The following is a 17,782-nucleotide window of genomic DNA, read 5'->3' on the forward strand; positions in this document are numbered from 1 at the left end:
AAACCTCTTTGGGAGGGGGAATGGAGATTGGTTTAGCTTCAAATTAGCTCCAAATCAGCAATGATCTTGACTGGCAAATTGAAGCCTCCGCTGGAGCAAGATCTAGCACTGCAGCCCCGTATGACCCAGCGCTCCTGCCTGCATTCAGATCCCCAACCATTGGTTGAGTATTTTGGGGGAGGCTACAGGGGGCTCTTAAGCAGAGGCGGGGAGGATGGGGAAGCAGAAGTGGGATTGTGTGAGCTGCTTTCCTATAGCACAACTATTGATACAACACCGTGTATATTTTTATAGATGCTGGCTGTGGCCCTATATGATAGGCTGGGGTGGCCCTATATTCTTGTCCTTGTTTGTCTCTAGCTGCCCTGGTGCCAGCTTCTCCATTTCTCACCTCTTTCACCTCCTCCATTCAATTGCTCTGGATCTCACAATGCTGTCCTGCTTCCTTCAGAGTCATTCGCATCTCTTTTTCTTCCTTCATTTCCCCTTCCCATAGGGCAGAAGGTGGAGCTGGTGGCTTTTGGCACTTAACTGCTGCCATGGCACTGGTGGGAGCTGGCCAGGATTGATGAGTAGTGGGAGGTCCTGCTGCTGGCTTCTCCAAAAAGAGCGGCAGCTGCTCCCACCTTCTTACCTTTCCTCACAGACATTTCTGCCATCACACTTATCATCATAAGGAAAGAAGTCTTTCACTGTGCAGATGTCTGTGCTGATGTACAGACATCTTGGATGCATGTCACATGTCATGTATTCACACTAGGGGTGTGCTAGCAGGCCTCTACTTAAAAGGGTGAGAAGAAGGGCCCAATGAGAAGTTGTTGTTTTGGTAGCAACCCATTGATCAACATTGCAGCTGATTCTGCCTTGAGCATGATAGATGGGGAGAGGGACTCAACAGCATGGGAACAGCAGCCACACAAACAGCCCTGAGAGGGACAGAAGGTTGCTCCTTGGAATAAGCTAATACAAGGGTTCCCAAACTAAGGGCCGCAGGCTGGATAAGGCCCGAGGGACTCGTTTATCCGGCTGCGGCGACCCCCGCCATCCCCGCCACTGCTCGCTCTTAGCGGCACTGTGCTGCGTGGCTGCCCACTTCCATGTCGGAGGAGCACCAGAAATACCTTGTGCGCATGTGCAAGCGTTATTTGCACATGCATTATTTCTGGTGCACATCCGGGTTGGAGGAGGCCCGTGCACATGTGCACAAGCTATTTCTGGTGCTCCTCCGACCCGGAAGTGTGCCGGAAATAGCATGTGCGCACACATATGGGCACGCGCTTCTGTTCCCTCTGGCCCGCTGTGCGATCAGTGCTGGAGACACCGGCCCAAGGCGCGGTAAGTTTGCTGACCCCTAAGCTAATAGGAAATAAGCTAAAATGTGGTGGAAGGGATAAAGCAAGTTGAATCATACAACTTATTCATTACATTTCTTACTTTATTTATATGCCACCCTTTATGTGCATAAAACAAATGAAATACCGTGAAAATCCCTGAAACGAGAAGTAATCGGCTAGAAATATTATCTAATGGAAATATTCAAAAAAGGGGGTGAAACTCCCAAAAAATTCTGAAGTATTATAATCCTATCTCGACCTAGGTGAAGCAAAGCGCAGTAATAAAGGATTGAGGACTCAAAGATACAGTTTCTAATACTGAATTTACAAAAAAGGTTTGAAAAACTAAATGGCAAGTTTTAGACAAAGCCCAACTTAAAGGAAGCAAAGCACAGTAATAAAGAGTTGAGGACTCAGGTGTGAAAATTCTAGTGTTGCCTTTACAAAAAGGTTTAAAAAACCTAAATGGCACAAATTCAAAGAAAGGAATACCCCCCTTTTTTGAATTTTGGTCATTTAAGGTTTATGATTTTTCTATTTCCTTCTGAGGAAACTGAATAGTTCAGTGAAACGAGGTTTGTAGCTGGTATCCTGTTAAGGCTTTGTTTTAGGTTTTTCTAATTTTTTCCTTAAACTTTTTGATTCTTATTATTTAGTTTATTTCCATTAGATAATATTTCTAGTCAATTACTTCTCATTTCTGGGATTTTCATAGTATTTCATTTGTTTTGTGCAATTCCTCAGTTCCGTGACTGTCTTTTTTCTACTACCCTTTACGTGCAGGCAAAGAACTCCTAAACACACAAGCAAATTCTGAATTTCACAAACCTGCCAATGTTTCATATTGAAATGCCGAACATCCACGCCTCAGCCTCTCCTGCCCATTTCAAACATCCCTCTTTGGATACTGTCAATGCACTGGAAGCCCTACCTTGGAAGAGTGGCAAAAAAGAAAAATCTATTTTACAGAATGCATCTTTCAGCCTCGATTTTCCATTCATTTTTAATGGCACCTTCTATAATAAAGTTTTAATAGCTTTTTAATGCTTGCATCTATAATTTAAAGCTGAAGTGAATGGGATAATTACTAAAAAGGGTGACTTAAGATTGCAAAGGAATGGTAGAGACCTTGTTAAATGTACACTCAAATTAAAAGGCAGCAGTTTTTATTAAGTATTGGCTCATAATTCTTCCCCACACCAAATTTGAACACGCTGCTAATTAAAATGGACTTTATCTGCATATATTAGGTGCATATTACAGAAGTGTCACAGACTCTGAAGAATCTTCACAAATTACTGTAAAGGAAAAATGCACAATACTGAATTGTTGGTACATTGGGAGGGGGGGGAAAAACATTTAATTGCCATTCTTCCTTGCCTGGTTATCTTTATCATCATGTCACTTATCTGAACATGACCTGTCCCTTTTCTTCTTAGTCTATTTTAATTCTGTTAGGTCCTGTTCTCACATGGTGTTTTCAGTAGTGTCCAGTTGTGGTTACCATCCAGATCTATGCCTTTCCAGCTTGATCAGTTCTGTGGCGCAGAAAGAGACCACTCGCCAGTCCTCTCCAGGAGAAAGATCATTTGATTTATCAACTAAAATATTAACTTAGTTGTGACATGGAAGTACAGGCTGATATGTTTGAAAATGAACTTGGTATGCTCAATGCTGATTTTAAAGCGCAAGGAGCTGCTTTTCTTTTCTTGAAGAAGAAGAAGAAGAAGTGTTATGCTTTGAAGCGAGAATGGATACGGATGCATATAAAATAAATGATATTTTCTGAATTGGGCATTTTACAGTTATATTTGAAATTACATTTGATTGAACTGAAATGGTTGGTTAGCTGGAGTAATTTTCTTGCAGCCACGTCCATGATATTAATTGTCCCTACACATAAAAATGTAAGGAGTATACAATTTGAATTTTAACAAGCTGGGTCTTTCTGCTACATTTGCCTTCTACTTATATGTATGCAGAAAAATGCAAGTGTCTTCTAGGAAGTACGTAGTTATTAGGTACAACCAGTATCTTTCCTAAAATAGGTCCTCCGCTTTAATTGCTTGAGATACAGTATATTAAAGCTTGCTGATAGATATTGATTCAGAGCATTGAGTTATATACAGAAGTTTCTGAAGGTGTCTTGACTAATGGTTTGGGCACATGGCTGTTTCCAGGATGCTGAAAAAAGTCTGCAGCATAGAGATTGGGTGCAGACCCACCAAGAGGGACTTTCACAGCCATGGGGCCAGCATAGAGTATAATTCAAATTTATTCCATTTCATCTGGATATGCAAACTTTTTAAAGCAAAGGATCACATGGTGAAAAGATCAGCAAACAAAAAATAAAATTATCTGTAGCAGACAGTGGCACTCACCTGGCCTCTAACTGCCCACATTGCTACTAAGACTGTGAGGGAGAAGGGAGAGGTGGTGGCAAGCTTGGCACAGTGCAAATGCGCCAGTGGAACCAATATGGCACCCGGCCGGTGCACCGTGCTGACTTCGCCACCTTTCCTTGTCTTTGTACTGTATTCAGTAGCAACACAGGTGACTGCAGGTTAGGTGAACACTGGCACCCCTCTTCATTGTCTGCTACAGCCTACATCTGATTGGGAAGAATGTTCGCAAAGCTTTTGGGCTTGTTATATTTTTTTAGTCATTCAATTTTAGCTAGATGTATGAACCAGGATCATGGATCACCTCCACGTATTGATCACAAAACTAATTAGAAATGGCTTAGCTTCTGAAAGGCGGAAACTGAGTCCTGTGCCACTTCAATTTTTTGTGCCATTTAAATACCACTGGAAAGAAAACACAGATGCATTATCCTTTTCAGTCTAACAATCCACCCTCCCCAACAAACACCTTATTAAAAACAAAATGCATGATGGTATTGAATTAATTAGCACCTTGCAGGTACTTTAGCCTTGTGTAATGAACAGACTGCATTGTTAACAGAAGCTTACTGGAAGCCGATGTCTTCTCTCTTCCCCTGCTTTCTAAGCACCTCCAAAGACCTCTTAACACTGCTGTAAGATTCTAATTATTTTATCTGCCATTTTCCATTCCAGATGGAGCTGCAGATTTAATAGCTATTTCAAGTTGGTAAGAGCTGACTCCTGGAGAGCAGCTGCAGTCTGGAAAGTAGGGCCGTAAAAGATTAAAGTTAAAAGATTAAAGTTTTTCTTAATAAAATGCTGATTGGCTTTCTAGCTCTTAACAAATTAATCAGATGATTGTCCAATTAAAATTAAATAACTATATAATTGCAAAGGAGCAACTTCTTATCTGTTAAAAGCGAATGCAATATGTGTTTTGTGGTTGTTTAGTCGTTCAGTCATATCTGACTCCTCGTGACCCCATGGACCAGAGAACGCCAGGCACTCCTGTCTTCCGCTGCCTCCCGCAGTTTGGTCAAACTCATATTAGTGGTACAGGACAGCAAAGTGAAGTAATCATAGAAAAGTCCCTTTGTGAATAGATGTGTTTGCATGAGTATGATCCAGGTCCAAATCTGCAGTCGTTTGACCCTCACTAGGTCAACATTGCCCTGCTAGAGAATAGCCATCCATGTTCTACTTTGACTACTGACCAATGTGTACAATCAGGGGTGCTAACTTGAATAAAATATTTTTGGGGGGGGCAGGGTAAGCCCCGCTCTGCATAATCAACCACAAGACACAGCACATGAACACCATTTGAATGACGATGCCCATCAACTTGTGAAGTGGTGATTGTCTGAGGTTGCTAGCAAACAAATCAGCCGAAGTCACTAGATAGAACTTGTGCTCTGCAGTTCATTGTTTTCTGTTGCAGTTGTGAAGCCCAGGACTTCAGAGCTGCTTGTTCCTCAGGTTTCTAAGGGATCAATTAATTTGCTGAATGTTCTCTGCATTGGCAAATGCCTGCTTTGACTTCTTGAACATTTCCTTGCGTATGCATGTAGTATAACAATTCTAATGCTATATTCCTGAACTTCCAGAGGAATGACTGCCCACTCTTGTCCCACCTTCTCAAGAAGAGCAGTTGTACACCGCTCTAATGAACTCACAAGCTACTAACCTATTAGTACCTTTCACAATTCTTCTTGTTTCTATGTATTTATTTGCCTATATTTATTAAGATTTAGATTAAATTCAGAGACAGGTTCATAACATTTCCGTAGTGAACACAGAATGTGTGTGTGGGATTTTGATGATCTGGTCTTCATTTGGCACTTTATTGTTTTCATAAAAAGCACAGGAACAGGACTGTAAGAGAGTTACCCTTTGTCACTCCGATTAATTAGGAAACTGAATTTGTCTAATGTAATTAAGTTTGGTGTCATGTAGTCTTTAACTGTGTTTAAGGCAAGACTCTCTAAACCAGCATTTAAACTCCAATGTAATATCTGCACCAGTCCTCAAATAACATGGTTTATTTATTTAATTGCATTTAACTGCTTGCCTTGTCCCACCACAGCAAACCAAAGATCTTCATATTATGATTTCCTACATCTATGATATCATATGATGGTCATTCATTATTTGTTTATTCTGTATGCTATAGTTTTTTTTGTGAGAGGCAGAAAGATTTGGTCACATGTTCTTTTAGACACACACACACACACACAGAGAGAGAGAGAGAGAGAGAGAGAGACCTATTGGTGACTTGTGGAAGTCAGTTGGAAGTTCACCACACCTCAGCCAGTGTGATGTGTATCATCAGAGTATGCAGAGCCCCAGAAGAATAGCTAAATATTCTGATTTTTCAGGTAAAAATACATATGTATAGATCCACAAACACCATCACTATGCTAGCTAATGCTGCTGTGTAAAACCCACAGCATTTCCCCTTAGCTCTCACAGATTCAGAGTAAGACCCTGACAGTGGAACAGGAGAGCATCAGGAAAGGACAAGGCATAATGAAAACAATGCCCTAGCCAAGAGACCATTATACCTGTCTCTACATTCCTGAACCAACAGACTCCAGAAGTCATACACTTGGCCTTGCTAGTGTTGCTAGAGTAACCCAGCACACCTGGTCTCTTATCTCTGAACATGCAGACATGGGACATGTTCTAACTCAAGGCACGAGCCCCAACACTGTAATTTAACCCATTGTTCACATTACACCAACAACACTCACATACACACCCCTTCGGAGTGTGATAAAACACCGTAGGATGTGTTTGTGTGGAGGAGCCTTGAATAAGCAAGTTACACTTCTGAAGCATATTTAGCTAGATATTAAACATAGTGTTTGGATTATTTCCCCCATCACCACATTTTCTTTCTGAAGTGGAACATGTGAGGGGCAGTGTGGTGATGCTAATTGAAAAGATACTAGGGGTTCATTTTTTCACAGAGGACAGTCAATTAAGCCAAATTCCAAGCAATTAGATACATCTAATGAAGTAGGCGGTCTACAAAGGCACATAAGGAGCCACGACACTGCAAAATAAGATAGTTCAAAGAGGGTCTATCTTCATAGGATTTTAAAAAATGAATGATAGGTCTGCTTATTCAGCAGTGCGATGCCAGCTTTATGATATTATTTTCCTACACTTTACAAGACAATAATGTGCCTTCCCCCCTAAGCTGATAGTACTTAGTTTATTGTGTGGACCTTGTTGTCCCCCCACATTTTTGTATCAAATACAGAAAATGAAGTACCGGTGCATGCAAACATAAACAGTCTTTAGGCTTTTCTTCACCTGTATTGCTAAAGTTGTGGAAAGTGGAGCCGCGCAGCCTGTGCTTGGGTGGTTTGCTAGTATGACTATATGAACACAGCTATTGTTGGTTTATTGTTGCTTGCCCTTGTTTCAAGTACCCCATGATAGCTTACATGGAACTTCTCCTATCCAGGTGTGGTCCAAACTTAAGAAACCAAATTATTCCATGTTTTAAGACCATTTCAAGGTCTACAAAGCCCATGAATTAAACCCCCAGCATCTACACTTAAGAAGATGAAATAATAGGCAATGTAGGACCACTTCCTGATGCCCTAAAAGGTTGTTTCCAGTTAGACAATACTAGTCTACACAGATAACTTGTCAGACATGATGTATGGCTGTTTACTACTTTTATATGTACAGTTTACTGCATTTCTTGTGGACAGTTCTCATCCTAGGCATTGCAATCAAATTTTAAATGCCGATGCTATAAAACTGTATAGCTTTTGACAGCTGCCCTCGTACACTGTTCTGTGGAATTTTGCAGCGCAAAAAGCCTTGTTGTATGACACCAGTACATGAAAACATGCCCAGAGTGCGACATTTGGCAGCTTAGCATGTAGATATTACAACACAAGTCAGGGCTTTGCGTCTGCTAGCTGTGACAGTGACCATTTTGACACACATTAATCCTTGGCAAAGGTTAATTGAGAGGTGGAGAGAAAAAGTAGCTGGATTCTCATCATTGCATGATAAAGAGGCTGGATAGAGGCACCCCTCAGCAATCTGATTGCATGACAATAAGCTTTCCATATATTACTTGTGCATATTAAAACAACTATCTGTCACTGAGAACACAAATGCAGACTGGCAGATTCAAAGGCTGAGATGTGATGCTTTAAATTAAACAGTGGCAAAAACTTGGTTGTATGAATTTGCCCAGATCTCTGGCCATTGGACTTAGATTTCAGTTATGGCTGAGAATGCTAACTTCATATGAGTTTGTGATATTTTGTTTATTATTATAACTCATGTTCTAACGTTTTAAAAACAGCAGTTGCTCCCTATCATTATAGCTGCAAGCATCAGGTCAAGAAGAAAAGACAACACTGGTTGTAGTCTTCCACCTTTCAGTGGTTTTGGCCAATAAGTGCCAATAAAAAAATTATTTTACTGGCACTGTACAATTAATTAAATAGCTTTAAAAATATAAGGACACAGTTCACCAGGAGATCACAAGCCAATACTCAGTGGATCCCCTTGTGTTCTTGTTTTTGAAAAGAACATTGGAATATGCAGACCTTGGTCAGATCCAATTCTTACATTATTTTAAACTGAGTGTTTGGTGTTTGTTTGTTTGTTTGTTTCTATACTCCCTTTACCATACAGTCACAGGGCAGTATATAATATACTAAAACTGAACTGATTCTGCCTACGAAAGATGTACGAAATGCTTCCTGTTTTCAGCTGAGCCATGTTCAAACATCAAAGTCTTCTTGAGCTCTGGCGTATTCCTGTATCTCTGGTTATTATTTGGTCCTGACTTCTGGCTTGCTCCAGAAGTCAGGCAATCTTGCCCCCCCCCTCTATATACACCTCCTGATTTGCCCTCTGGCTTTTTTCTCATGGCTCCTGGGTCATCTCAAATTTTAGCCTATGGTCCAGCACTGGGCCAGGGGTCACCAGCTGCTGTGACACTGCCCTAGGGCATCTGTTGTGGGATTACAGCACCATCCCAGACTATTGTTCACGCTGGGTGGGGCTGATGTGAAGTGCAGATTAAAACATCTGAGGGGCACCATGTTGACTATCTCTGGTATATGGCAGTGCATTGAAAATGTTTTTCTAGTTGTATAGAAAACAGCAAACTAACAAATAATAGGAAATTTCAAAACCAGTAGGCAGTTTAAAAATAGTCCATTGCTGCAAGCGAAATCTTCCTTTATAACTGGCTGGGGGGAAACTTCAAGTGAAGAATATGAAGCATTATGCTCTGAAGAAAAATGCAATAAAAGTTGAAAGAAGGCTGACAAACTAAATGCACTGTCAGTACAACCAAGAGTCAGTGGGTGTTATTTCCCCACAAATATACTTATCATTTCAAACTTAGACCTCCATCTTCATTTAAAGCAGGGTCATGCCACTTTAAACAGTTCCCACCCCCAAAATTATGTAGTCTGTTGCAGGTGGTGACAATTGTTGGAGACCTGTTTTGCACTCACAGTGTATTGTGTGGCTTAACAATAAACCTCTGTTCCCAGGGGTCTCTGGGAATTGGAGTTCTGAGAGGGGAACTGGGGTCTCCTCACAACGTTCATCACATCTAACAAAGAACAGTTCCACAGTTCTTTGGTGGAACTCATGACTGTTTAAATTGGTATAATACTACTTTAAAAGCACAGTGAAGATGGGGCCTTAATTGTTCATGGGAATTTTGAGACAAGAGCCGCCAGTCAATTCACACTGCCATCTATATTGGCCTCTTTCTTATATGACTTTCTAACTGCAGCTACTCTTACAAGCTGCTACGTTGAAGGGAGAACTGAAGGAGGAGGAAATGAAACATCATTTCTAGTAGTTAGAACTGTCAAAAGACTGCATTTGTGTTGCTGTTCTAATGACCAAAGCAGCCTGAAAACAGAGCCGCCACGTCGTCTGGTGACACTCAAGGCTTTCCTCTGCTTTGCTCTAATGTGTTTCCTCTTTTCATTACTTTCTGGGTACATCAAGTAATTAGTCTTGCTGAGTTTTATAGCATTTAGAGAGTTGCAGTTATAAAATAAATATGAAGCTGAAGCAATTGCTAATCAGAAATATATAACTGATTTTAAAAGTAAGATTTAAATTATTTGGAGCGAACTACTTCAGTACAAGACTTATTTATTAATCACATTAATGTCTTAAGTTTCTTCCAAAGAACTTGGTGCAGCAGCAGCAGCAGAATTATATCATTTTTAATCTTCACAATGCCCCTGTGTAGGGATGATAATGTCATTGGCCAGTGAGCTTTACAGGGTTGCCATATGTCTAAAATTTCCTGGACGTACCTGGAATACAGCAGTCAGAAGCTGTGTCTGGACAGAAATTGGGGTGGGGGTGGGGGTGGATGTCCAGGAAAATCCTGACGTATGGCAACCCATGCCAGCAGTGCCATTTGCGGCGATTTACCTTAAAACAAGGTCTGCTGTTCAAAGGGGGGGGGGGGAAATCTCACAGAGTTTTCACAATTCCTCATTTCTTTGTGTAGGAAATAGCTAAAGAAATGAGAGGTTTGGGTAAAGTCAGGTGCCTGTAACAACTTTATCAGAAAAAGTAAAGTTGGCAAGGTAGGGTTCTTTTTCTTCTTCAAGTGTGAGGTTAACACTGAGCTATAGCAATCTTAAAAACAGAGAAACAGAGCATCCTTATTTACACACGGAATTACCCAAGTGGAGGCAAAGGTATTAAAGAGAAGTATCTTAGGAGACTTAATAAAAGCAGTATTTACTTGGCATATAGGAACCAATTTTACATTTGTTTGTTGTTCTGCTCCAGATTATTTGATAAGGCCATGGGAACAGATGAGAAATCTAAGTGTACAAAACACCCCACTCTTCATGTGTGAATTGTCTTTCGTTATTGCAAATTTGTCTGGAAACACATCATTCCCCCAGCCACCCACCTTGTCTGTCCCCACAACTGGATGAAGACTGATCTGTCTCACTCGCATATCTTGATACCCTGGTGTAATCTTCAGCCTGGAGGTAAAGATGTGGAACCTCTGCCCATTAAGAATGTAAAAAACTACCATTGGAGATGTTGCAGAAAGAAAAGCATGTTCTGCATGGGAATAGGGAGAAACACACATAAGAATCACATTGCAAAAGAATCACATTCCAAAATCCCTGTAGTTTATGAGGAAGAAACTTGCAGAAGTTGTCAGGCTCAATCCCTGGTGTGGAATACCTCTGCTTGAGACCCCAATGAGCTGCTGCCAATCAGACTAGAGACAATACTAGGTTAGATTGTCTAGACTGTCCTAATCTATAAGGCAGCTTCCTGTGAGGTAAATGCCATCATATTCTGATTGTGGGCTTCCCAGAACCCTTAGGTTGGCCACTGCAGGAAGGACGATGCTGGACAGATAGGCCTTCTGTCTTTTCTTAAGCTGAATGAATGAGCCTCAAATGATCACCTTCAAATGTGAACATTATATAGAACATTTAAGCATGTTAAAGAAATACCTTGCCACATGTGCATGTTAGAGGATGACTGTGAAGACTAGGGTTTTTGTGTGACAGTGCTTACCAGTATGGAGTACTGACACATCTTTTTTGCTGTCCACGGCAGTAATTTTGTCACTCATGACACTTTTAACAATATATGAGTACCAGCACTTCACTGAGGGAAATCACTGTGTTGTGATCTTTCCTTATTATATTTAAACAACAATGGAGGTCATCTTAACTCTTTTAAGTTTTACAAGAGCAAAAATGCCACTGGCAGATACTCATGAAATGCTTTTGGGTCATAAAAGATATATTTTTTTTCAAATAAGGGTGCAGAGAACCATTCTTTCCCCAGCTATTTGCTATTTATACCAGGGACAAAATAAAATCAAGTGTCTTTTGGGATAGGGGAGGGGTTTTTAATTTGAGATTGTGTCAGTTCAATATAAGAAGTGCAGAACCTAACAGGAGTAAAAGGAAATTTAAACTTGATTGCTATCGTCCTTTCCTGAAAGCGACATGCTAAGTTGTAAATTGCTTCTTTGAGTATGGCCCACCAGGTTTCAGAGAGAGATCGATGCACTGCCAATTAGCTTGGGTCTCTAATGGCGATAGGAATTTCTTCTCTTGTATTGACGAACAGTAAGTTCATGTTTAACATTCTGGATTTGGTATAAAGCCAGCAGTAATGAGCGGGAGAAATGGGTTCTGATAGAAATGTGTGTTGTTAGATCTATTTAGATTTATCATATAAAGTACACTTCAGTTCTTTAAACCATACGTAAAACCCATTGTAATAATTGCAGGTGGAGTTTTGAAGAAAAGCACAGTAAAATTGATGCATAACTGATAGTGTTCTCTTGAGGTCTTGAAAAACCCTCCCTTTGTAGATTATAAATTATCCTGTTTTTTGTGTTGTATTCAGCTGTTTATGTTGAAATTCACTACAAGTTGAGTTAATGGTTAATACACTTTGCTTCTGATGAGACCTGACAACCTGCGCAGAATGGTAACAAACTTCTATAGCCAGCCCGTGCCTAAGGACTCATCCACACCGCTGTTAGCCCTTCCACATTTGCCTGGGCAAAACCCGTGGTTGACCGCAGAATTGGACCAAACGGCAAATGGGCTTTCTGTAGCTTGCTGTTTGTTCTGATTCAGTGGTAAAAGCATGTTTTCCATGGAAAGCTGTGGGGCAAACACAAAACCGCTCAGACTTGTGCTTTTTAACCATGGTACAAGCAGAAGTGTGAATGAGCCCTGAGTCAGGTCTCCAAGAGCTGGCCTTCTGGGTTGAAGCTGTTCTTCTAAAACGGATCAGGTGCCAGATATTTAGGGGGACACTCCTAAATATAGGAATCCTGTGTAAATTATGCCATCTTAAAGTAGCATAAAGTATGCCAGATCCAAACTTTGTTCAGGCTGGTGCCTGAGCCTGTGCTTACGCCTGGCCGGGGGGGGGGGGCGTAATTTAAAATAGAGTCTGAGTTACACAACCCTTTTTGCCAGTTTAATTTATGCCAGGTTATCAGGGAACATGACCATGCAGAATGAGTTTAGGATTCAGCCGATGTTCTCCCTGGTCATGCCCATACCATGCCCCCAGAACACCTATTTTTTCAAGGCTTCTGCCAACTTAAGATCTGCTGGGGTCAGTTGGCTGGGTCTCAGCTAAACTGGAATGGGGCAGATGTGGTGGTGTATCACTTGCAGAGCTGGGACAAGGCTGGTGTAGCCAGCCAGAGATCTGCTGGGTCCGATTCCTGCTCATCCTGGTGGACCTAGCCTTGGGGTTGCATCCACTGTTGATAATGCATACCCTTAAGACTTAAAAACAGGGAGAAATGGCTCCTGAATGGCTACTGGTGGTTCTCCAACAAGAAAGTAGCCTGACCCATGTCCTCATCAGAATCCTCCGCTGTGCCCTGGGAGATCCCTGCATTGTGGGTCATCACACCAGCGTGCTATGGCTGGTATTTAAGACCAGACCAAATGGGGAAATGAACAGTCATATTTTTTAAGTTCAGAAAATGCAGAATTAACTTCGATGTTAATGGCTTTGTAGTGTCTTTTTTTGTATTATAGGGTTCAACAAAAATTAACTCAATTTTTTCCCTCCTACACAGACTAATGATATTGTCTACTACAATGCAAAGGATGACCTGAATGAAGTAAGTAACATTTATGAATATATAAGCACATGTTTCCTCAAGTTCCCCAAAGGCAGTAGATTTTCACTATAGTTTCTCTTTCCCCACAATACACCCCATATTTAGGTTCCCTTTTGGGGGGGAATTGGCTGAAAGTGTACACTTATTTAAGTACCAACTCATGTAGGTCCAGGTAGTGCAGTTGATTCTATATTTTATCTATCTGGGATATCAGTTATCAGGTATCAAGGCTACACACACTGGAGTTTATGAGCAGATGTCCTTCTTAAAATGTTACACCCCCAAGTGGCTGCCCAGTAGCCTTGGGTTAGGCATGTTAGATGGGGAGGGAGGGAGCACGTGATCCCATGGCCCTATTTAGGAGGCGAATGGAGCAGCTTATCTTCCAAAACTATGTGACAGTAAATTACCATGAGTGCACGGTCAGTGCTTTCGTTTGTTTGAACCTTTAGTCTGTTTAGAATTTGACTTTGAAATCCTGACAATACTAGGATGAAAGGGGAAGTTGTTTTCTACTTCAAATAACACAGCTTGCTATTTTAAAATAAACATTGTAGGTGCAATCTAAAACTAATACAGAGTTTCTTTAAATGCATTAATCAGATAGATCAACATGCTTCATTTGCACCTAGTAATAAAATGTGATTTACGATTGATGGCCTCACTGTTACACTTGACACTGTTGCTGTAAGATAATTAAAGAGAGTGCATTGATCTTGTCAGACAAATGTATCTGAGTTGCATAAATGGAATATGGAAATTTAGATAAGATGAAGGTGCAGGATTCGTTTACGGTGAATTTAAAAAGTATCCATAGTCAGCCATTTAATTAACATTTGAGTAACTTTTTTGCTTCTAGTTCAGCAGTTTTCAACTTTGAGTTATAGAAGAAGCTACCTTGTGAGATTTCTCTTTCGTAATGGGCCCGTCTGTTTGTTTCCCAGATTAACTGTCAAGCCATTGGATTCTGTCCACTCATAGCAAGGAATCTAGTTAGGTTTTTTTGATTATGAGTAATTCAGAGAGTATTTAGGCCTCTTGCACCAGGGATGAGCGGTGGGCTTGAGATTGTGTACCAGAAACGCCACATCAGTGCAATGAAGATCGATAGCTACCCTTTGATGGTCCACTGAGCTCAGTCCCATGCAGTTAGACTAACAGGTCTTTCCCAACTCTGGTGCTTGAACTATTTTAACTAGCGATTTCAATAACTGAATTTGGAACTCTTCCATTGAGCTTTAGACCATTATAATAGTCAATTGAGATACAATACTAAAATATATTGTGTCTGAGTGGGAACTTGGTAGGCAAACAGCAACATCTGTCTTTACTACTGAATAATCTCCTAACTCACTTGGAGAGTGGGGGAGAATGTGTGCCAGGAAAGAGGTGGGGAGAAGAGCAGCATTACTTTTGACTACACTGATTAAAATCAAAGTAGACCTGTACCTAGGTTTTGTCTCTCTAGGAACTCCCACGATGGCCAGGCCCTTGCTCCTGTAGCTAGAGATGGTGCTGTTCGAAAGGGTATGATAACAAAAAACAACAACCATGGAGCTGTAGACTTTTTAAAACAAATATTTATTTTACTCTAGCAAATGGTAACCTGTGGTTTACATATATTAGCTGAGTGTCAAGAAATAGCAGCGTCTTCCTCATAGCTTGAGGGCTGAGATGCTTGAGAACCTATTTTGCCTCCAATCCGTAGTGTTGTTCTAGCAACTGTGTCGATGGACCCTAACTGTTGACACCTAAAGGGTCAAAAACACCACCAAGCATCATTAGTGTTTTACTTTCTGAGCAGCTGTCAGTCAGCAAGCAGAAACCTGGTCGATAAATAAATTACATAGTGTTACAAGCAATAGTGTGGAATGAAATGCCAATTAAATTACTATTTTAAACTCTCTGTGGCTTTTCAGGGCCTGAAATATTTAAAACCCTAGGGCTGTTGTGAGTTGTTTCTTCTGTACTCTTTGTTTCTGGTTTTTGTGTTTTAAAAAAAAGAAAATTCAATAATATTCAAGTCTGATGGACTTACTGCAGATCCTGCTTGGTTTGTCTCGTTTGCTCTTACTGCCTTTATGCTAACAGAGATATCTCAAACTTTAAACAAACCTAGAGGCAGCACTTTCCATCTGAACGACCTGGCCTTTTGACCTCTGCTTACTAAGGATGCCAAATGAATACTATATAACAATTGTTTGCTAGACTGAATCAGGAAAACAAGTTCAAGTGTAGTTGTCTAGAAGCAGGGCTAGGCTTGCCGTTATTTAAATCTAGACTCCTCTGGGTGTGGATGACTTCAAGCGATACTCCATTCAGAGTACCTCCACACTCAGAAATAAAACTTACGGTGAGGCCTTTTCTGTGGTGGCGCCCTCACTGCTCCATGTTCTTCCCAGGTATGTTTGCATAGCCAAGGCTCTGGATTTGTTTAGGAAGTGGCTTTGCTTTTGTTGTTCTTAGTAAATGTTTCTAACTTTTTCTTAAGTGAGGGCCTTTATGGCTGATTAAAATATTATATGTTGCGCTGATTCTTATAGACAGACCACGTGTGTGTGTGTGTGTGTGTGTGTGCACACCTTTCAGCCTGTCAAGAACTGCTCTTTCAGGCGAGTGTCCCTTAGACTTCTCCTGTACCTTCATCTCTCCTCCTTCGCTATAGTAATGATCTGATCGTGAAATGAATGTGCAGAAAGTGTTTGTTTGTTTGTTGCCTTTATACTCCTCTTTTCTGCCAAGTGCCTTTAGCAGTGGAGCTGGTGGCCTGAGCTTCTTCGCTTTTGCCTTCCCTCAGGGCACACAGGACTTAAGTAGGTCCAGGGAAGCTGGTGCGGTGTTGAGGAAGCTGCCCCAACCATTATTTCAGGCTGTTGGCTCTGTGCTCCCTGACCTTGGGTAGGATGACAAATTTCTGCTCTCATTGAATTATCCTGAGAGCAAAGCAGCTCCTTTTCCTGAGCTTCTTTCTTCCCAAGTCCCTGTTTGGAAATTAATAAGGTGGCATTCATCCTTCCTAGATATTGATTTGGAAGAGACAGGCTGTCCCTGAATCAGGATCCTTCTCTTTAACTTTGAACCCTCTTATTAAGTTTTCCAATGGCCCTCTCGTGCAGGCAGTCCTGTCTCATTATTTGAGAATTATGCTTTTAGGCAAAGCATCTCCATAGTGTAGCATATAGGAGATATATACTTTGTTTTCTAACACATTGATGTGCAGATATTGATGCTGCACAATATGCTTGACTGGTGTTCTCAACACCAGGGATGTTCTTGTCTGTTTGACATATGGCTGTCTGCATAATTTACTTCCGTTGGCAGATGTAAGAGCCAGCCCTGCTGTGCCGCTGTTCAGTCTCCCTACGCTGCCCAAGAAAAGTTACAGCATTCTTTAGCTTCCCAAAATTGCCTATCCTCTCTTACCCTGCTCACTGTGCCTCTCTGCCTCCTGTTTCATAATCCTTTTCCTTCTACTCTGTTTATTGTCACCTCCGACTCTGAGATTAAGAGTCTCATACTTTACCAAATGAGTTACACATTTGTATACAATTTTTCCCAATGCACACAATAGTTCAAAACAGATTTCCTCAAACATAATGCAGTTTTGTGCACACTTTACCTAAGTATGCGCACTTTGGTACGCATTACTTGACTGGAAAGCTACACTGCAAAATCCAGTAAAGTGTGAATTTCAAAGGCTATCTGTGTTTTAGTTCTTGTGTTGCTTCAGAAAGTGCAGACTGGGCCGGTTTGCCTGTAAATGTGGCCTGAGCTTACTTTCTCCACCATCTCTGCTCTGAACTTGGAGTATGCCAAAGAAACGACGCTTGCAAGTTGCATCCACTTGGTAATGGAGAAGAAGTGATTTGTCAACACCCATCATTTGACTTTTCCTAGGCCAAATCCACATGCACACAGAATCCTCTTGCTCCATTGACTTGCAGCCAGGCTGGGTTTAACTTCCTCGTTCAAAAATTAATGAATAAGTCTTGCCCTGAAGACAGACTGACGCATAGAGCAGGGACTCCTGCCTTTACTGCTGTCTTCTGTTTTTCACACACACACCCTACACCCCCCTTAGCCACAGGCTCAGATCACACCAGGGAGCACACTGCTACGTTTTGTTGCAGGGCCCCAGTTGTTTTAAATAATAGCTAACCCTGCCCTGTGGCAAACTGCTAACTAGCTCTGTGAAGGCCATAAATCCTGTGGGGCATAAGCTACACAGCCTGCCTTATATTTAAATAACAATATCCAGGCCCACCAGTGCCGGATTAATAGTGAGTGTGCCGATTTTGTATGCGCGTGGCCTCATTATTTTGTGCTTTATCTCTAGGTGGCCATTTTTAAAGGCTTTCCTTAATGTTCATCTGTCTCAACAGGAGAAAGACTCAAACCTACTGTTT

The 17,782-nt window shown here is 41.2% G+C and overlaps 1 protein-coding gene across 7 annotated transcripts in view; it reads left to right on the plus strand.

The window, feature by feature from the left end:
• Nucleotides 1–17,782, plus strand: part of CACNA2D1 (calcium voltage-gated channel auxiliary subunit alpha2delta 1) — a 369,956-nt gene that overhangs the window by 186,326 nt on the left and 165,848 nt on the right. For all 7 annotated transcript variants that reach the window (XR_014502078.1, XR_014502079.1, XM_083399436.1 and 4 more), the window contains exon 5: nt 13,332–13,376. Coding sequence is in view for 5 of the 7 variants with exons in the window: in XM_083399436.1 (XP_083255562.1) it covers nt 13,332–13,376 (45 nt within the window). In the remaining 2 variants the exon portion in view is untranslated. The remainder of the gene's footprint in view (nt 1–13,331; nt 13,377–17,782) is intronic.

Source organism: Podarcis tiliguerta, assembly GCF_965153285.1.
Source record: "Podarcis tiliguerta genome assembly, chromosome: 10".
Taxonomy (NCBI): Eukaryota; Metazoa; Chordata; class Lepidosauria; order Squamata; family Lacertidae; genus Podarcis; species Podarcis tiliguerta.